The sequence below is a fragment of the Tetranychus urticae genome, chromosome 2 (genome assembly GCF_039701765.1).
Source record: "Tetranychus urticae isolate SD_2017Ah chromosome 2, NJAU_TeUrti_SD_1.0, whole genome shotgun sequence".
NCBI classification, from domain to species: domain Eukaryota; kingdom Metazoa; phylum Arthropoda; class Arachnida; order Trombidiformes; family Tetranychidae; genus Tetranychus; species Tetranychus urticae.
Genome location: NC_142959.1, coordinates 21730652 through 21751885, shown reverse-complemented (window position 1 = coordinate 21751885; position 21234 = coordinate 21730652). Strand labels below are relative to the sequence as shown.

Here is a 21234-nt window from a genome sequence, read left to right as displayed (position 1 = left end):
TTTAAATGGGTTAAAATGGGTTTAATTTGTTGCTAATATTTTCAAGAGTTTGATGAATACGTTTATTAAGAGTTTGTTGTTATTTTTTAATGTAAATCAACAATCGAGTACATTTTGTGTGTTTTAAACAGTCTTTGGTCAACAATTGAATCAAATTTAGGATTCTCTGATTTACTCTTTGCTTAATGAGACTGTTTAATGAGCTTGTTTGAAATGTCAGATTTTGGCTTTGCTTTCTTTGAAATTTTTGTTTATCAATTCATTATACATTCAATATTTATTCATATTTTGGTTAATTGTTTGAGTTGAACTGGAATAAATTTCCATGCCAATATTTTTCGCCCTTTCATTTGAATTATTTTATCAAATATCCAACAACATTAACAGCAAACAGCATCATTGTTGACGCATTTTCAACTAGAAACTTGAATAAAAAGCAAAATCAGTAAATTATTGGAAATAAAAAATCTAATGTCACTTACGATTACAAAAAATTTGGTTGTTAAGGTACCAAACCATCCTGCTTCGATACCATTATAAGGCCCGGCCATTCGATCCATAAGCTCATTAATCTGGTAAAGAAAATAGGTTAACTCACCTGGGATTGATAATGTTTTCAAGTTACCTTGAGTTTTGTCAATACAGATATATTTTGATTGGTGCAAATCCGATGAAATTGAACAACAGTTGATTGAAGCTAAAACAAAAATATAGATTGGTTATAAAAGCATTCAATAGACGTTTAATGGATCAGATTTTAAATTTCAAGATCGTTCTTTATGGCTAGACAAGCAATTTGGTTTGAGTCATCAGAAAGTCTCAGAAACTCTGAAAGTCAATATTTTTTAAGGAAATTTCATGCGGACTAAAAGTCGAATAAATTATCTTCTTTCTTTACACCATCTGAACCTCTGAAGTTATTGTTAAGTACAACTTGAAACATCATTTACCGTATTCAAGTAAACACCACAAAAGTAGACTGTTAATCCTAGTGCAAACAGGATAACAGCGGCATTAACAGCAAGTAAATGAGCAACTAAAGCAGGTTCCAATGGAATGATTACTCCAAAAAAGAGTTGAACATCAGCCATAAAGGCGATAACAAACACAGCATAAAATATACCGAAGCGAATGCTTCTGAAAACTTGTTCCATCTCATTGCAAAAGCTTATAATAGCTGAAACCAGGGAATTGATGTCTCGTTCAATGAGGGTCAATTGACATGATGAATGTTTAACCAAGGTCTCAAGTGATCGAAGACGTAAAATAGAGCAAATCCCATACATGATTAAATAACCAGCTCGACCAAAATTACCTGCCATGTGATAGATGAAAGGACAGGCTAGAAAGAAGGACCAGAGAAGGCAGTAAAAGTTAAACATTGGATTCTCTTTGAGAGACAATGCAGCAACTATAGGAGCTTCAATGATGAAGATCATGTAGAGTGGTGCACAATTCATGATTCGAACTCCATGTTTGGCAACAAGGTGAATTAAACTGCACGCTTTAGTCAAATACGAACGTGTTAAGCCAATAGATGAAGGGTTTAAATTGGGTGAACGAAGTTGATCGAGAACTCGCATCGGCTTCCAATAGCCTGAGCTTTCCTGGTAAAGTGTAATTTCACCAAAACCGTAGAGAGAGCCGAGTGTTATGATACAGAGAAAGTAAATGATTGAAGCTTGTTTTGAACTGTAAAGACCGTCGCCCAAGTAAATGTGAACAGATTCATCGGTGACCAACATGAGTGTAAGAAGGCGAAAAAAGCCGATCATTGAGAATGTATGAATGAAAAATGATCGAATCTTGAAATGAGTTGAACTGGCGAAGCGATATTCACCTTGTTTCTGCTTGATTCCATATCGAATGACGTGAAAAACAGATGAAGTCTTTTCATATTGGTTGATACATTCAATTGTAGACCCTTCTAAGTCACCCGGTCTGGGCAAACCTAAAAGATAAAACAGCAATTTTCTAATTGTCGAATCATTGTTGTTACCTTTACTCGACTCGATAGCACTAGAGGAAGCGTAATTAGCCATTAGATGACTTGAAATAGAGTTTTGATGCAAAGATGAAAGTGTTATTGAGAAAAGTTCAATTTCACATTTTTGCAAATCATTGATGAAAATTTTAAACAGCAAAGCACAAATGCATGAATCACAAATCATAAAAATTTTTGAAAACCATATATCTAACCATAATAGTCTATTTCATTTAAATTCACTGATCAATAAACGAATAATTGTTGTTGGATCTGTTGACATTGTTTGATCTGTAACCTCATCAAAGGAATCATTTATTGTTATCAATTTGCTTGTTTAATGTATCTCTCAGTGTTTCGTCAATATGTAAAATAACGAGTTTGCTTGTTTGCTTGAGCCTAATGGGACTCCGTTTCAATATTCAATTCATATTCAATTATATCGTTATTATTATTTTCATATTTAATCCATTTTTTTATAAATTATCCTAATATTGATCTATTTATTTCGCAATTCGAGTAAAATTCAGACAAATGTTAGAGTTACCCTTAGGATTCAATGATCAATTTTCAAGGAAAAGATGTTTTGCTTGAATCGAGTGAAATAATTGTTTTACTAGCCGCTTAACCAGTCGAGATACCTAAATTATCCGATTTAATACCTATTTAATCTCAGGATTGAGTAAATTGTAACTTTGAGAACTCATAATTGATGATAAAAAATGTTTGATGAACATGTTACTGAGCTGATAACTAGACCGAATCTGTATTTCAATAGCGTTTAAATTTCAAATAAAACAAAAATTATTTCATTCTGGTTTACTTTAATTGCATTATCTTGTTAGCTAAAATCAACCAAAAGGTTTCCAGGTTAAGTTTTAATTCGCATCCAATAGATGGTGCTGCCTGCAGTAAATAAATACAAATACACTCAAGTTTTTCAAATTGGTACTGAAATTAATTGTATTATCAGCTTCCCACATTTGTTTTGATACTGATTACAAATTTAATTGGGAGATAATTAGAAAGACATTTTAAGAATATTGAACTTGATTTAGTTAGGATGGCTCGGAAATTCAATCAATACAATCATTTGTAAGAGCTGAACGAATGAAATCTTCATTTGTCTTTTAATAACTGATGTTTAATTAACAATGAGCAAGTTGATCGGAAGGAGGCAAATTGGATGATCAAATACATTCAATTGTGACTCTAATGATACCAGTGAACGCCCTGGTTTTCAATGCAGCTACATTAGTCTCTAATTTGGCTGACAATTTGTGAGTTGATGTTTTTTTGGCGAAATTGTTAACCCAAGTTGATGAGAGGTTCATGGAAAATTCATGGCAAAATAAATGGAAAATTAGCAGATAAAGAATCGCGAAACAGGATAAAGGATGAAAGATAAAGACAACTCATGATAAACAAATAGGAGTGGGAGGCAAGAAATGGGTGGAAGGAAGAAGAAGATGAAAAAGGAGGAAAAATGTGGTTATAAATAAGCAGAAAATAAATGAAGGAAGGAAAAAAGGAGAAGAAACTAACATAGAAATGAACGATGATGAAGGAAGAAAGTGGGTTGATATTCAGATGATGATGAGGTTAAAGAGATGAAAAGAGATTGTCTTGGGTGGAAGATGAAGGATGAAAGTGGGAGGAATTTATTGAGGACATATATCCGATACATAGTCATTACATTGACTGCACTGTTTATGAACAATGCCTTACACCATACTTGGCTTGGCAAGCCTTTGAGAGAAAAAAAGAAAGAGTTAATGTAATATAATTCAACATTAATTTCCAGACAGTTATGTTTCATTATACAATTTCATAATATCAATCCTTTTTAGCAATTGCTTGAATTCCAGGGCATTGAGTCCATCGATCGACCAGTCATCCCTGTCTTGTATGTTATCCTGCCAGATATGTCCTTTGCATATCAATAGTCCATGTTTAAGATCTCTCTTCCCCTCCTCACATGGGCATTTTTTAGGAAAGTCGCTTTCAATATGCCTTTTTAGCTCTCTGTATCGTCTTATGTTTTTGGGTTTATGATTTGGGTAAAAACTGGTCCAGATGTTATCATGGTATCTCCAAACTTCCAACATTATGTCCTTGGATATCTCATTACTGTATCTGATCAGTCCCATGTAGCTTTCCGTAACCCCTAGTTCCTCTTTCTTGACACCCACCCGCCATAAAGTTTCACTACCATCATGTCCCAAGAAGTTCCATGATTTGTCTTTGAATTTTTCTAGAATCAAAGTAATACTTTTACTAAAATCACTATCACCTGTAGTCCATACACTCATTTCTTTTGTCATCATAAATGTTATTTTCCCCGTTTTTGTATCAAGTAGTCTATTAAGGGCTGTTAGTTGAATTTGATGCAATCCAACATAACGATCTAGTTCATATTCCTCCGTTTCCATGCAGTTCATTCTTATGAAATTCTGAAGTTGAAATCTGCTTTGATTAGCGGATTGATTCGTACATATTTTCCAGAAATTGGCTCTTTCAAATGTAAATCTTTCCAGCATTTCACTTCTTTTCTGTCTTGTGTATCGTTTAATAGTCGGGTAAGAACTCGAGTGTCCTTTAAGATTAGTTAGTATAACGTATCTTTTAACCAGATCTTCAATCGGATTTTTATATCCATCCAACCAGTATGTCATTAGTGATGTGGTGCATCTTCCTCTTTCAAAGGCTTTCACAATTCTCAATGCTTGTTTTGTTAGATTGTAGAGAGTTCTGATTTTTGTCTTTTTATTCCATAGGTTGATGAGTATCCCAAAGTCTCCTTCTAGCATTTTGGGGAAGATTATCGAACTCATAAGTAGTTTCTTAATATTCATTGGTAGATACTTAAATTCATAATTAAAGCTTACTATTTCCCTCTTATTCTTGATCTTCCGGCTAATTCTCTCATTATGTCTACCAATAAAACCTCTACCCGTGAGTCCAAACGTATTTTCCCCTAGAATCTCAATTCCATCATAGAGCTTTTGTTTGTTTACAATTTCTGTCTTGCTCTCATTTATCTCCAAGTTGATACATTTCAGTTCTTCCTTGATAATAGATATTGTGTTCTCCATTTGATCTTGTTCCGTCAGGACTACAATATCGTCCGCAAAGGCTTTGATAAAAATACCTTTATCATTCACTTTATCCAGAATTTCTTGTAAAGCAATAATGAATACAAGTGGACCAATAGCGGTTCCCTGTGGTACCCCTTTATTTTCCTTTGCATATAATTTGGTTCTCTTTTCTTTGATTACTAACCATCTGTCTTTAATAACCGACTTGACCAGGTGATACGTAGATTCACCTAGTAATTGCCTAATTGTGTCCAATGCTTTGTCTGTTAGAACTGTATCGAAAGCTTTGGTAATGTCCAGTTTTATGATGACCTTGTTCCCCTTTTTCCATTCCTCTGATGTAAATATGTCGTAGAACATCTCCATTCTACTTGTTCCGCTCAGGTAAGCATATTGAGTATCATATTTAACTATGCTATCTATTTTGCACATAATTCTATCTTTCAATATTGTGTCAACAATTTTCATAAGATAACATGGAGTCTTAACCATTCTAAGCGTGATATTATCAGCTTTTAATACAAATCCACAGCCAAGCATTGTAATGCATTGAGGAATGTGGGAAAAGCGAAATATTTGATTAATAACAATGATTATCTTTTCCTTGTTTATATCAAAGAATCTCTTCCAGGTTCGTCCAGTGAAATCATCAGCTTGTAGGCTAGAACCCCATTTTGAAATCTTCCTTATCATTTTAATTTCATGTTGTTTCAATTTACCCGGGATATTAGCGGGTGTATCTGCAAAGATGGGTTTGTTTTTCGTGAAATCTTCTAACCATTTATCCTTGGATTTCCTGGTTGTATCATTATTCCATGGGATCTCTGATTCTCTTGGTGTAAGATATTTGTTGATGAGAGACCACACTTTCTGCGAGCCTTTGGTTTTTAGTAGAGTACTCCACAAATCATTATTATTATTGCTTTTGTTTTTTGGTCTTTTTTTAGTAATGTTCGTTACTGTCCATCTGCCATTGAGATTTGGAAAATTCTTGATTTTCAATACTTGTTTGATGATTGGATCCTGTTTAGACCATGTCTGTTTGTTCTGCTGAGAATTTTCACCGATGTTCAGAGTCCAGTTATTAATTTTGATGAACCTTCGTTGAATTCCAGCTTGCTTTCTCATATGTATGTATGTGAATATAGCGTAATGATCCGTCATTCCAAAGTCAATGATCTTAGTCCACTTTTCCTTAACTACTTTATTTACAATAATCAGATCTATAACGTTGTTAGATTGTTTAAAGGTTGGAATCTTGTTATTATTCAGGATACGCATGTTGTTAGTCCGTATCATGTTAGCTAATCCATCTGCAAATAATTTTAGTTTGTATTGTGTGTATTTTAGTTCTTTACTCATGTCTCTTGACCATGATGGATCAATGGTATTAAAATCTCCCATAATTATGATCTTGTATCTTTTGTAATTGTTGATGGTTTTGAGCATTTGATCCATTTGTCTTGAAGCATTACGTACTTGCGGTGGGCTCCATTTTTTCATATATACTGTGATAATCACCGTTCGATATTTTGTGAGTTTAACAGCGACAATATCCAAGGCGTTCATCCCAACCTTTTCATACTCCAGATCGTTACTCAATATGATTACTGCTCCATGGTTTTTGATAACATTTTCTGATGTTTGATAGTGTTGCATTACGTACTCATTCGGTTCGCATACTCCAATACAAGTTTTTCCTCTTCTATTGGGTAATTTCAGAGCTTTAATTGTAGTTGCCTGGTTTCGGGCAACATTTATGCTATAAAAGAACATGTCCTGGTGAAGAGTAATTAAGCTTTAATCAGGATGAAATATAGTTTTAGGAAAATTGTTGATGTAAGTTGGTTAACAATTCCTTACTTGTGATGATATTTTGTTGCTGTTCGTTAATTAGGCATGGAAATGTTTGGTTAGTGATGATGCGGTATCGTATGTCTTTAACTTGTTTTAGCTTCTGACCAATTTATGTTTTCGTTAAGGCTAGCTCGCGCATGACTAGTGATTCTTAACTAGAGGTTTGTGTCATAGGTGAATGAGTACTTTTCATTTGAGTTTTAAGTTATTTCCAAGTACTTTAAACTGTGACCTTTTTGTAACTTGTTTTCCAGGCAGGGTGTGAGGATGACTGTAAGTTTCATGCTACATGTTCTATTTCTTCTTAATCTTATCTATGTTGTTTTTTATTTTCCGCAGGTTCCCCCAATGATCAGAGCTCGATTTAATCTAGCATCCAAGAGATATTCACGAATGGAGTGTTCGTTGTTTTTGAAAAAGTTTACTCTTGTCTTTTACCATCACTTCCTGGGTTTAAATGATCAATGGTTTTCCAGTTTCAAACGTTATTATCAAGTTATGGTTTTGGATGGTAGATCTTATTATATTGTCAAGACAATCGTCCTTCATGACTGTTCAACAGTGTATGCTTTTGGGGCTTCCTTTGAAAAAGATTCTGCTAGCGATGTTAGCTGTTATTATATTTCTTTAAAACTTCGGGAACTGAAGAAAAATTTTATGATGGTATGTTTAATTGATTTCCCTCTTTTCCTATATATCTTGAAATGGTATTCATTGAGTGTTTTTATTTATTACAGCCCAAGTATCTATTGGGTTATCCCAATTTTAATGGATCTTGTTTTTTGATTTCCGCTATATTGCCTTTATTTCACTGTTTTCCCTTTGTTTATAAACTTTTTAATTATCATTTGGATTTTTCAATCAAGTTTCTTCTGGGAAACTATCATTATAATTCTGATTATCATTTTGATGAGGAGGTGCCCTTTTTCTGGGTTGATTTATTATATCGCACATTCACAGTCTATAAAGATTTCGCCAGTTGTGAAAAAATAAGTAGTGGTGTTTCCAAGTTATATGCTACTTTAGCCGATAAGACTCTTCTTAAGGGTATAAATTGGAGTGATGACCAAAGAAGTTACTTAGAGCTAATAAAAATGTTGGATGACACCTTAAGTAAAGACCTTACTGCCAGTATCACTAAATATTGTGATCCAGCTTTTTGTCTAGAAGGGGGAGATGAAAGACAGATGATAACGGTCCTGTTAACCAAGATTGCCTCCGAGATCCCTGATTTCCATCATGATTTTGCTCTACGTTTTACTTGTAGCTATGCTTGTGCTGCTTGTACTGGTGGTCCTTTCATTGATAATTTTTACTCTTTTGTCCTTCGTATTCATCCTGATACCGATTTCCAGGATTTCTTAAATGATCCAGTCAAATGTTTTTCTAAACAACGATTCCATAGTGTACACGATGTTTTTGGTAATCCTTGTAATAATCGTATTCATTCTGTAACTTCCTGTGTTTTTACTAATGTACCTGAGATACTGGTGTTTGCTGTGAGCTATTTTGAAAGAGAGACTTTTCTAGCCTCGCCTCAAGAGTTAACCTTAAATGTTTTTTCCAAGGAGTACATCTATTCTCGTTTGTCTTACTCAGTATGCTTCCCCTGTTTTATTGGAAAAAATGGACAAGATTATGGATGTTTTTTCCACTCTTATGAGCCTGGTGATACTTGTTTGGAGGAGCATACCTATAGTCATGTAAAGACTAAGGCAGGACTTTTTGAAGTAAATAATGGGGCTATCTATGAGGTAGATCATCGTCTCAAGAATAAGGTGATGCCAGGATCGGTTCATTTTTACCAATTGAAAAAATATGATGAGTTCATTCCAGAGATTGAGCTTGAAAATGTTTTAAGTAATCCTTTATATTAGAGTTTCTGATTTGGTTTAACCCATTCTAACAGATTAAAAAATCAATACCACGTTATGACTATGTTTGTCCTTGTATTGTCAAAAGGATTTTCCAAATAAAGTTAGATTTTTGTAATATATACTTTTTGTTTCTTTTTTCTTCATTAAATACAAGCGTTTTGAAACTGGTGAAGAGTAATTTAACTTTAATCAGTTTCTTACCCTATCGGAATTGTTTTCGTTCCATATTTGTAATATATACTTTTTGTTTCTTTTTTTTTTCCTTTATTAAATACAAGCGTTTTGAAACTGGTGAAGAGTAATTTAACTTTAATCAGTTTCTTACCCTATCGGAATTGTTTTCGGTTTCATATTTGTCGTGAAAACATATGAACTTTTTCTAAGTCCCTTAAATTTGTTAGGATATAGGCGTTAATAGTCCTTTGTCTTGTGTCTATTGTTTACGCATGCTTCATTATATATGATTGAGTAATTGTTAGCTGTGTCCAGTTATGTAGGTCTAAGTATATGTTCTATCATTCAATCATCTATCTTCTTGTCATATACTATTTCCAATATGAATGTAAGTTAAAAAAGTTTTAACCTATTTCTAAATTTTTCTTTTCCTCGATTTTTTAATTTCTTGATTTGTTTTATTTGACAGATTCCTGTTTTGAAACGGACGGATCTAGGATTCCCTACTTTGAGATTCGAGTGTCTTGAGAATTCTAGAGTATCCTGCAAATTTACGATCGTTTTTTATTGCTATTTCTTATCCATGAATAATGAGTGGTTTTTTAGTTTTCAACGTTTCTATCAGAGTTTTCTACTTGGAGGTAGAACTTACTTCATTGTACGAACGATTGTGACTCATGATGGGAATTTAGTTCTAAGTCATGGTGCTTCCTTTAATTTGGACCAAGCCTGTGATGTTAGTTGTAACTATCTTTCTCTAAAACTAAGGAGAATGCAGCAAAACTTCATGATGGTAAGTACCCCGAGAGTATAACTTAACTTTTTTATTTTAATTAGTCTTTTTTGGTTAACTATTTTTCCTTTATATACAGCCAAAATATCTGATCGGCTATCCTAATCGTCATGGGTGTTGTTATTTGATCTCAGCAATACTTCCTTTCTTTCATTCTTTCCCTTTCGTGTCTCGATTGTTTGATCGTCATTTCGATTTTATTTTGAGATACATAAATCGTGAGTTATCTTATACCTCTGAGTCCCGTTTTGATGAGGAGGTTCCCTTTTTCTGGGTTGATTTGCTTTTCCGTGTATTCGCTGTTTACCAGGATGTTTCTAATAGTGGTGTAACCAGTACTAGTAAAGTATTTCCATATCCAAATGTTATTGACGAGGATGGAGCTGATGGTACTTCTTTATATAACAAGCCAGTTAGGCTATTAAATATTAACGAGATTTTGGATGATTCCCTTGTTAATGATTTGAACGCAAGTCTTGTTAAGTATTGCAGTGATTCTTTCACATTGCCAGGCGGAGATGAACGACAGGTTGTCCGTTTTTTGATAACAAAACTTGCATCGGAGATACCAAATTTCTATCAAGATTTTTGTTTAGGTTTTACTTGTACTTATACTTGTATGGGATGCTCCAATGTTTCTTTTGACGATGTTTTTTATGCACCTATAATCCATGTACCTCCAACCGTATCTTTCCAAGATTTACTAGATAATCCTGTATCGTGTTTTTTACGACAGAAGTTCCGTAGTATACATGTTTCTGAGCATTCCAGTGGTACTATATGTAATAACCGTATTCAAAATATTGTTGATTGTTCTTTTCATAATGTACCCGAAATTTTGATTTTCGCTGTTAATTATAGAGAGGTGGACTCGTATTTAGCTGCTCCAACAGAGCTGGTATTGACCGTTTCTTCTGTGAACCACGTTTATGTACGCCTTTCTAGCTCCGTTTGTTTCCATTGTTACAAAGGTGCAGAAGGTCAGGATTACGGAGGTTTCTATCATCCTTATAAGAAAGGTGATGTTTATCTAGATGAGCATACTTATCTACAGATTCGGACACAATATGGTTTTCTTGAAGTAAATAATGGGAAGATATATGAGGCTGATCCACGAGTTTTAAACAAAGTAACTCCCGGATCTATTCATTATTACCAGTTGGCTAAATATTCGTCCTTCATTCCAAGTGTACACAGACATTTAGTCTCAAAAAATCCTTTGCTATGAGCTTAAAAATAACTTTGCCTTCAATATATTTGTAACTTTTCCCAATGTCTTCATGATTTTTAAATAAATGACCATTTCCTACCTTCAATTGTTCTGTTGTCATTTTTTACTTTCAACATAAGATTAAGATCGTTGTTTGAATTTTCAATACCTCGATGTATGAATTATTTTATTTATTTGCTTGAGTAAGTTTAATTTGAGTGTTGAGGAGTGTTAAAGCAAGAGTTTTAGTTGTTTAAAATTCGAGTTTTTTAGCTTCAATTTGTGTTTTTGTTATTTTATTATTGTTCTTAAGGAGTCCAGGTAACAGATTTGTTAACCAACAAGTAATGAGATCGTGATTCAATGTTTTTCGCGTTTGATTTAAGTATGGTGATAAAAATCAGTTTTAATAATTCCTTGATTTCCTCACTATTGGTTAAAATGATTTTGAGATTGTTAGTTTTTAAGGTTTATACAGTTAATTGTTTTTGCTTGTACATGAACTAATTAGTAATGTTAGATTTTCATCAATGTGTTTGTTAGACTGTTGGTGTAATAGACTATTGACTAGTTAAAAGATTTGTTAATTATCATTGGTTTAATGTTCCTTTCAGTAACTTTCTTAATTATTCACAGTTTGTTGGCTTTGTCATCTTTATCTTTCTCTAAATCTTTTAGTTCTATTTTGTTTAGTTGTTATTGAGTTAACGGCCTGTATTATGTTTCATCTTCTTAGAAAAGATAGCAAGTTAACCAATGCCTTTTATTGTTACTAATAGTTGAATTTAATGGCTAATAGTTGAACAGAGGGCGAATGGTAATTTAGCTTTAGTCCTCAGTTGTTAATTGAAAATGAGTTTTGTTACATTTTCACTGATGATATCTGATTTAATTAACTTGTTTGTGTTAAAAAGTGTAATTTGATATTTTGTTTTTAAAAGTATATGTTTATGTTAGCAATACTTTCGAGTCTGACAAAGCTAGTTATATCTTTTGTGTATAAGGAATCCTCACTTTTTAGAAATCAGAAGATCTTAGCTTTCTTGTGATTGGTTAGCTTGTTTGTTTTTCCAGTATCCAAGATATATCTTGAATCTAAAAGGAGTCCTTCTTCTCAGTTTGTTTTAGTTGTTTAGTCGATACAGTCATTTCATAAAGTTCCAATTTTTCCTTTTCTAGAAATCTTTACTTTTTATTGTCTTTTGAGACCATAGATTATAAGGCTTTTGATTCATCATGTCTGTAAGTTCATTTTTACGTTTTATTTTTACCCATTGTTTCTTTGTTAAAAAACTGTTTCGGTGAATTTGTTTTTATTATTGTTCTTTGTAGGGTCCAAAGCCTATGGTTCCTTGTGATCTGCATTTGGTCGTTGATGGCCGTCGAAAGGAATTTGAAGTTACCGAAAATATCGATGGTTTCACTTATGTTTTCACTCAATTTTATCTTCCTTTAAAGTTGTCTTGGTTGCAAAGTTTTGTACGAAAGTATCAAGTTTTCCGGGTCGACGGTATAAATTACTACATTGTTAAATCCGTTTTTAAGAATAATGGAAAGGATTTTTACGCTCATGGTGCTTCTTTTGATGAAAAGAATGCTAGTGATGCAAGTTGCTATCGTTTGTCATTGCGTATCAAGAAGGAATACCCAGGTTTCCTTATGGTAAAGATATTTTTTACTGATTAATTTAATATTGTTATATTGTTACTTATGATTTATGATATCTTTTCCTTACAGCCCTGTTATGTTATCGGGTATCCAAATTTGAGAGGTCATTGTGCTTTATCCTCTGCTGTTATCCCATTGTTTCATATTTGGCCACTTGTTTGCAATGTTTTTGATAAGTTTATAGAATTTCAGCGTTTGTTTCATCTTGGACGTTTCTCCGCCAGTTCCTATTCCCGTGAGGAACCTGAGGTTCCTTTTTATTGGACCGATTCTTTTGGACGTATGTTGCGTACTTATCGTAGTATGGCTGTCGATGGTGTTTTGCCCCTTCATAACTGCGCTTTTATGTCTAAATATAAGTTGAAACTAAAAGATTTCCAAGATTTTCCTCATATACGTGATCACGCCATTCGGCCTTATAATGATTTGGTTCTGGATCGATCTTTGGTTTATGGTTTAGCTTCAAGTCTCGGAAAATATTGTAATTCTCTTTTCAAGACTCCAAAAGGTGATGAGCGAATTGCTTACCAGTATTTAATGAAGAAGCTAGCCAGTGAAATACCCAATTTTGCTGATAATTTTTCCCTCTCAATTAAATGTGGTTATTACTGCGAGTCTTGTTCTGGAGGTCCCTTTGTCAGTGTTTACCATCTGCCAGTCATAACCATTCCTTTTGGTTCATGTTTCCAAGACCTCATCAATAATCCCCATCATCTTGCTTCAGTTCAGGGTTTGACTAGCAGACATGTAGTTAATAATTTGACCTGTACTGATGCTATACGATGTTTGAATAGTGCTGAGATTTTAACAGCCCCTAAGTTCTTGTGTTTTGGAGTTGACAATGACGATGCTAAGGGCAGAATTATGAGTATTCCTGATAAGATAACTATGAAGACTAATGATAGAGAGATGGTCTATCACCGTTTCGCTAATTCTGTTTGTTTCAGAGTTTATAAGAATGTGGTTGGTGATTATTTGGGAAGCTATTTTCATATTCCAACAGAATCTGATATCCCAGTCGGTGAGCATAGTTATCTTGTTATAAGAACTCGAAATCGCTATGTTGAAGTGAATAATGGCCTGCTCTACGAGCCTGATGCCCGCATTTTCCCTTATGCTTTGCCATGCACTCTTCATTTCTTCCTGGCCGCAGAGTTCCTTACTTATTTGCCACTCGTTAATGAAGATAAGGTACTTAAGCATCCTCGCAATTAGCATCGATGAAGTGCTTTAAACTTATGTGACAACATTTATTTTCTGTATCTTCCTTTATCACTTCTGAATTGAATAAACTTTGATTATAATTTTAAATTTGTTTCATTTTTCATTATTTTACGTGTACTGATTCACTATGTTTCTCATGAGATTGTGATCCTGTCTGAGTAGTACTGCCATTGTGGAGAGAGTCAGATTAAGAGGAAGACTTTTGGTGAAGAGTAATTTAGCTTTAATCATTTCCCAATTTTATGGGTTGAAATTTAGATTGGTATAAAGTGTTCTTCTGGTAATGGTGAAAAGTAATTTAGCTTTAATCATTTCCAGTAGGGATTTAAAGTAAAGTTGTAATATCAAGAATCGTCTTGTTAGCAATGATTACCGGTTTAGTTTTTAATTGATCATAACTTTATTTTGATTCTCTGTTGTTTATCAAATTGCATTAATGCGTTCTTGTAATATGATTAGTGATCATAATGAACAATTAAGGATTGTAAGCTGAGTGTAGTTTTCCAGATTTTTCCCTCTTTAGTTTGTCATGACTGTGTTATAAGTAGAAAGTGTATTAGTTGTTTCCCTTACTTAGCTTTATGTTTTCGATTCTCATTCGTCATCCATTTGTTAGGTTTCATTTTTCAAGCAAAGTCTGATTGGTTAGTTTACATTTTGTAGCTAGTTACCAAATCTTGGTTATTGATGCATTGTTCATTTATGTTTGCAGTGTCTAAGTTAATTTTCATTTATTGAGTAACTTAGTGTTGTACCCCTTTATTTTATTATTTATATATAATGGTAAGTTTTTCTTATAACTAAGATATTGGTCGTGTTTTTAATTGATTCTGATTTGTTTAATCTATTCTTTCCAGGAGCTATCAGAGCCTTTCCTCTGTAATTTGAATTTTCCTGCAACCATTCCGGATTCCATATCTGAAGATTTAAATGATGATTCGCGTTGTTATACTTCTGTCTTTGTTAAGTTATTTCTTATGGCTAATAATGTTCCCGCAACTAATTTTGTTCGACATTATCAATTGGTGACTATGAATGACAAGAAGATGTATATCTTACAAGCTTTACTTGATTATAAACATATTCGATTATCTTTTTTTGGTAAAGGCGAGAGTATCACCATTGCTAGTGACAAAAGTTGTCGTGAATTGTCTCGTAAAATTTTGGAAGTAATGCCGATCTTCATAATGGTAAGGTGTTTCATTTTTGAAATCTACTTTCTAACTTCTATTTTCCTTTTCCTCTTCCATAGCCTAATACTGTTCAGGGTTTAGTTTTGTCTCCTGGTGAGAAAGTCTATATGAACATCATCCTTCCTTTGTTTCACTTTCAACCTTTCGTTGAGAACTTGATTCATTATTACGGAGAAAAGCTGCGTTCAAATTTATTGTCCGGTGTAGATCGAGTGTTGCCAGAACGCGACCAAGACAAGCCATGGACTGTTCTTTTCGGAGAGATGTTACAGGTTTATCGATCGTATGCTTCTCTTCCATCTTCTAAGAGATATTCAAGTTCTTTCGCTATTGGGATGGATAAAAGACCTTTTATCGCTTCAACTGAATTACTAACTGAAGCTTGTAATATTGTTTTCAGTAGTCAGAATGGGGATGATAGAAATGCTTACGGATTTATTGTGAAAAGATTGACAAGTGAAATGCCCCTCTTGTCTTCTAAGTTATTTTTACATATCAAATGTGATTTTACTTGTCGTGCTTGTTCTGGTGGTCCTTTCTCCACAGTCTATACTTTATCACAGATTCATGTTCCTTATGATTGTAATTTTCAGAGTTATTTGAGTGATCTTTTAAAATTGGTATCCGAGCAGAGATTACGGAGTCAGCATATAATCAATGATTATAAATGTACTGATGAGGTTCGTTGTTTTAAGAAGGCAATTCTACAAAACCTTCCCTCCCTATTGTGCTTTGTAATTGGTAACAAGTTTCCAAAGGACCCCAAGAGATCCGTACCTGACACCTTGACTCTACGTTTTGATGATCAAGACTATGTTTTCCATCGTTATGCTAATACCGTTTACTTCCAGACTTATATGGATAAGGAAGGAAATTATCTTGGAGATTTCTATCATGTTCCTGAGGAAGGTGATGTTTCCGTTGGTGAGCATTCTTATTTGGTAATTAGAACCCAAGAAAGATTTATTGAAGTGAATAAGGGTCTTTTGTATGAGGCCGATGATCGCGTTTTACCTTATATATTCCCTCGTTCTTTGTATTTTTACTTGCATGAGGATTTATTGAGGTATCTTCCCCATATTGACAAAATAAATGTATCTGAGAATCCTTTGATATGAGGTAATTGCTGTATTCAAGTAACTAATCTGTTCTCTTATTGAGTGAAATGAATAAAGTTTTATTCTTTGTGTTTTATCGAATGTTTTAATTTTGAATGTTTGAGGAAACTTAATTTTATGAAAGTACAGAAAAGTTAGTAGTTGTGTGTTTTTGCATAGAGTTACTAATCATAAGTTTTATATGGCTAGACTGTTTTTGTGATTCTTTTATATTTAGTATGATATTGTCATAAAAACATAATTGTATTTGTTATTGCTATTTCTTAAAAATTCCTACCCACCATGATTTTAGTGTAGGTATAGTCAATGTTATCCATTTCATTTTCAATTTCATCGCAGAAAGGTTTACAGGCCAATGTGAAAGCCATATGTGGACCGTTACAAGTTGGACATTTTTCATAATCGCTTTTACAGTCTTTCATCCTATGAGGACCTGAGCATTTGATGCATGTATGTTGTCTTCCCTGTGGACATGTTTTATGTTTAAGTTTCCCGCATATATAACATTTCCTGATGTTAAAATGATCACTCACTTCGTGACTTCTAGCGTTGTACCACAGAATACCCTTAAGAGTGTCAGTAATAAAGGATCGTATGATAGGGTCAACTTGAATTAAGACCATTGTAAAAGGTGAACCCGGAGGGGTGAAAGTTCTGAGTAGTTCAAATCTAGCCTCCGTAAATTGTTTAACATTGGTATTTTTGATTTTAGTAATAACCTCATCCCAATTAAGAGAAAGATTTTTACTGTATATCCAAATTTTTATAATCGGGAAGCGATATGTAGCGCTGGTAGCTTGCAAGTGATTTGCTTCACATAGCTTTCGAAGTTCATCTCTCTTCGATTCCTCTTCCAGGACAATCAGTGCAAACTTATCTCCATCAATGTAGTTTTTGTATGGAGCAAAGTTAGTTGAAGATTTTTCAATAATGTCAGTAACTTTACCCTTGACATAGTTATTTCCTGTTATATGAAGTCCATATCCTCTAGCCGCTTTTGAGAACCAAGCATGAATATGCTCCGCAACTTTTTCTTTCTTGAATTTTTTCACATTCTTAGTAGATTCAATATTGTATAGTTTACCTCTTTTGGCATTATTGGCTGGTGATTGTATGGAGCATATTTGCATGTCTCGAGTTGGTGATTGATCAGTTTTGCTTTGATTTTGCATAGACCAAAAATTGGAGTCTGATTTCGTTTTTGGAGCAACGTTAACGATTTGTTGGATGATGAGGTTGTTTGTTTTTTGTGGGTTACTATGAGTAAAGTTGGTTGTTATTTGTGAGAGTGTATTTTCTAGTGGAATAGGCAGTGATTCAAAAAACTGTACCTTTCCCCTGTCAATCTCGGAAGGTTTTTGATTTGGCTCCTTTTTTCCATCTTCATATGGTATACCCTCGTCGCCTTCTAGGTGTTCAGTAGTTGATATTATTTTTCCAGAATCAATCTGTATATTCTGAGGACTCTCATTAATAGATGTTGGTTCATTCGATGAGACTATGATTGGGTTTTCATTGATCAAACCTATTTCTGGAAAAATTTCAATACCTTGGTTATCCATTGGATCCAAGTTTGGTTTATGAGTGACGATACTTTGACTATCCAGATCGAAGTAGTATTGTTGTTGGCTCGTGGATGGCAAGAACTGTTCCTGTGTACTTCGTGTGATATCAAGTGTCTGACCAATTGCTGTGTTCAGAATATCTAGAGAGTATGTTGAGTTTTTATCCTGATTTTCAGCTGTTTCCGTGATTGTTTTCTTTGTTTGGTGTGGTTTGGTTTGGTTACGTCGGGATGGATTAGTTGAGATATTTTTGTCTTTTTTCTTCTGTTGTTTCGTACCTGATTTTTTAAATGGTTCTGATAACAGGTTTGGTGTAGTGTGAATGATTCTGTTTACCGTATGAATTAGGTCCATTATGTTAGGTGTAAGTACGAAGTTTGCATTTTCTGGAGTGGTGGGATCTAGCACTTCCTTAATGCATTCTTGGAAGGTAGATATCTCTTGTTTATGATATAGTTTAAGAGCTTCAATAATCTCTTTTTCAGTTTTGTTAGAAACATTTGCTTCCAGAAAGTCTGTCAGATTACTGATTATTTCATCAGTTAGTGTAAAAGGCATTTTTAAGTTGTTATGTTAGAAATAACTTGTTGATAATAAGAGTAGTATGACTTAAGATTGTTGTTGTGATCTTCAGATTGATTTTCACTATAAAGAGCGATCCTTTAAGATATCCATTTATATATCCTAGTGTCCACGATTAAATGTATCCTCCCTGTTATGGTCCAATGATTAATCTTTTATTCCTTTGTTCATTTTGTATGTTGATTGATTGAGGGTTAAACTATGATGTGTTTTGGCTGTGTTTATAATTTCTTTGTCTTAATGGTTGATTGACCAAGCAATTGAGCCCTGTTTAGTATGTAATTGTGTAAAGTGACATGTTATCTTTGACCTCTTAGTTTTTATTAGTTTAGTAAGGGTTCAAGATTTTATGTGTTAGATGTTATGTTAAGATTGCGGTATCTGTCAATAAATTTAAGCAGTGGAAAAAATGACTAATGTTTTGACCTTAGTTAATTGATTTGTTTTGTTAGCTTTTTATACTATTTATTTGATTTTGTGGTTTCAAAGTTGTCTTTTGCGAGACTGATATATTGAGTAATAGATTGGTGAGTGGTAATTTAGCCTTAATCAATTTATTGGATGAGGGAAGAAATTATATGATACACAATGTTGATTGGAAATGGTAATTCTTTTAATTCAGTAAGATCGTTTAAGATTAGTAAAATTACAGTTTGAGGGTGTCAGTTTTGAGGTTCTTCAAAAAGAGTTTTGTTTTTTCTTTAGTGTTTGTTCTGTTAAAGAATTTTACTAGGGGGTTTACTAATAGAGGTTTCTGTTTATAAGTTTCTAATTTTAATTAGTAATTCAGCTTTTGATGAAGCTCTCATGTAGCTATTTTGTTCCAGAAGATCCAAATCCTTTTGGTCCTCGGGCCGTTGACATGATCGGTTGGTATACTTCTTCAATTTCAGGTTGACAGATCTTTTCGCAAATTATCTGTGCGATACGATCGCCTTTGCTAATCTTGAATGTCTCTTTTCCGAAATTAAAGATTACTGCACCAACATTACCTGTGTAGTCTGGATCAATTACTCCAGCACCAACATCTATGAAGTTTTTAACTGCCAGGCCTGAACGAGGGGCGATCCTTCCATAGCAGCCTTCCGGTAGTTTAATCTGGATGTCAGTGAAAACTAAGGCCTTATCCATCGGAGGAATATCTAGGTCATTGGCGCTGTGTAGGTCAAAACCAGCACTATTTCTTGTGGCTTTCATTGGAGTTGTAGCATGGTGAGAAAGTTTAAAGAAAGTTAGCTTGTTACTATTACCCATGTTTTGTGTATCCATTGCAATTGTTGATTTTCCAGTGAGTATCGGTGATTTCTCTGAGGTTCTCGGCGATTTCGTGAGGTTTACAGTGATAGCTGGAGATTTTCGGTGATTGCTGGATTTTTCCTGTGATTTCCTGAAGTTTTTTTGGTGGTTTTAGTAGAAATATTATAATATTGGGAGGAAAAGAAATAAGGGAACAAAAAGTAGAAGAAGAAGAATGATGAAAAGGATAAAATGTAGAGAAGATGAAAAATAAGACGAAGGAGGAAAGTAAAGTGAAAGATGATCAAGAAGAAGGCATAAAACCTTATCTTCCAAGACAATTCTAAGACATCTTCCACCCAAGAAAATTTTATCTCATTTTCTCTTTTTCCTTCTATCATCATCATCATCTTAAACAACCCGTTTCTTTGCTGTAAGTTATTCCCACTTTCCTTCATCATCGTTCATTTCTATGTTAGTTTTTTTCCTTCTCCTTTTTTCCTTCCTCTACTTTTCCCTAGTATTTATAACCATTTCTTTTTTTTCTGGTCTCCCCTCCAGTAGATCATCATTTGCTTTTCTTTTTCCACCCATCTTTTCACCTCCCACTCCTTCTTCTTCTTGATCTTCTTCTTCTACCTTCTTTTCCTACTTTTATCATCATTATCATCTTCTTTACTTGCCTAGAATTGCTTGGTAAAATTACTTTCCTTTCCCATCATTTCTAACCTTCATCTAAAATCTGTATTCCGTCTCTTTTAACCCAAACATTGTGTTTACTTGTTTCCCTTGTTTCGTTAACTTTTCCTTTCGCCTTCGCCTTCGTCTTCCTCCTCTTTTTTTACATGACTATTTCCCGTCCAAAGCTCAATCATTTTCATCATCCACCCACCTCATCCCTCCAACCCAATCCTCCTAATTTTTTTACTGTGTGATGTGAGCAACAGAAACCAACGAAAACAGACAAAGTTAAAGCATGATGAAGCGAATGTACAAGCTACAGTATTTAATGCACTTAATTTAGGCGTTTGCCTGAAAATAGCCATATGTATGGGTGGCTTATGAGTAACAACCCCTAATAGCCATACTAAGCTGGGCAAAGCTTGCAAAACTTACAATAAAAATATTATGAAGAGAAGTTATCAAATTTGTTCATATCCAGGTCCTTTTAGTTATCCTAGTGTATGAGTCTTATCTCAGTGTGTCGTCTATCCAAGTGGTTTCCAATGGTGGGTCTAGGTCCAACCAAAACCAAGGTAAACATTATGGATCCACCAAATTTAACCAGGATGAGACTGCTTCTAGTTTGGAGACGACCATCGAGTAGGATCTTAAGATCACTTTTCAGTGATTAGTTAATTTAATTCATTTAATTTCAATCATTTATCCATGGCCAAAGACCATTTCCTTGTATCTCCATTGCATTAGCAATTTCTGAGGGTTCACCTACAGTAAGCCCATAAAAAAGCACACGTTCTTGGTACTTACCTAATTTTAGTAGTAAAACACAGACTTGGATTGAAATTTCAACTCATTGGTGACTCCTTTGAATCCACAGAGTATTTAAATGTAAATAAATCAACAAATTCAACATAAGTTAATTATTATTAAAAACTTAATCAAAAAAGCTAGTAAAAAGTGGCAACAAAACCCAC

General features: G+C 33.8%; 1 protein-coding gene and 1 pseudogene across 4 annotated transcripts; both read right to left on the bottom strand.

Annotated features, from left to right (window-relative positions):
* Positions 1–61: 61 nt before the first annotated feature.
* On the bottom strand, positions 62–21230 carry LOC107371396 (uncharacterized). 4 transcript variants are annotated; one of them, XM_089266852.1, is made up of 7 exons: positions 21068–21230; positions 20696–20919; positions 1841–1951; positions 951–1692; positions 626–697; positions 483–572; positions 62–424 (listed from the first exon to the last, which is right to left on the bottom strand). In XM_089266852.1, the coding sequence occupies exons 4-7, from the start codon at positions 1581–1583 to the stop codon at positions 356–358; spliced, it is 864 nt and encodes a 287-aa protein (XP_089122978.1). In that variant the 5' UTR covers positions 1584–1692; positions 1841–1951; positions 20696–20919; positions 21068–21230; the 3' UTR covers positions 62–355. The 4 variants fall into 4 exon arrangements, with proteins under 4 accessions (XP_089122978.1, XP_025018592.2, XP_089122976.1 ...); XM_025162824.2 differs by having other exon boundaries at positions 951–1951; XM_089266850.1 differs by having other exon boundaries at positions 951–1889.
* Positions 19157–19597, bottom strand: LOC149094130 (deoxyuridine 5'-triphosphate nucleotidohydrolase pseudogene; annotated as a pseudogene).
* Positions 21231–21234: the final 4 nt, after the last annotated feature.

What these genes read in the sequence shown, in the direction of transcription:
- LOC107371396 (XM_025162824.2), bottom strand. Translation starts at nt 1,775, where the DNA reads ATGATCGGCTTTTTTCGCCTTCTTACACTCATGTTGGTCACCGATGAA. An exon ending in CTGTATTGACAAAACTCAAG is followed by an intron (nt 573 to 625) that starts GTAACTTGAAAA and finishes TTTCTTTACCAG; the next exon opens with ATTAATGAGCTTATGGATCG. An exon ending in CAACCAAATTTTTTGTAATC is followed by an intron (nt 425 to 482) that starts GTAAGTGACATT and finishes TTTTTATTCAAG; the next exon opens with TTTCTAGTTGAAAATGCGTC.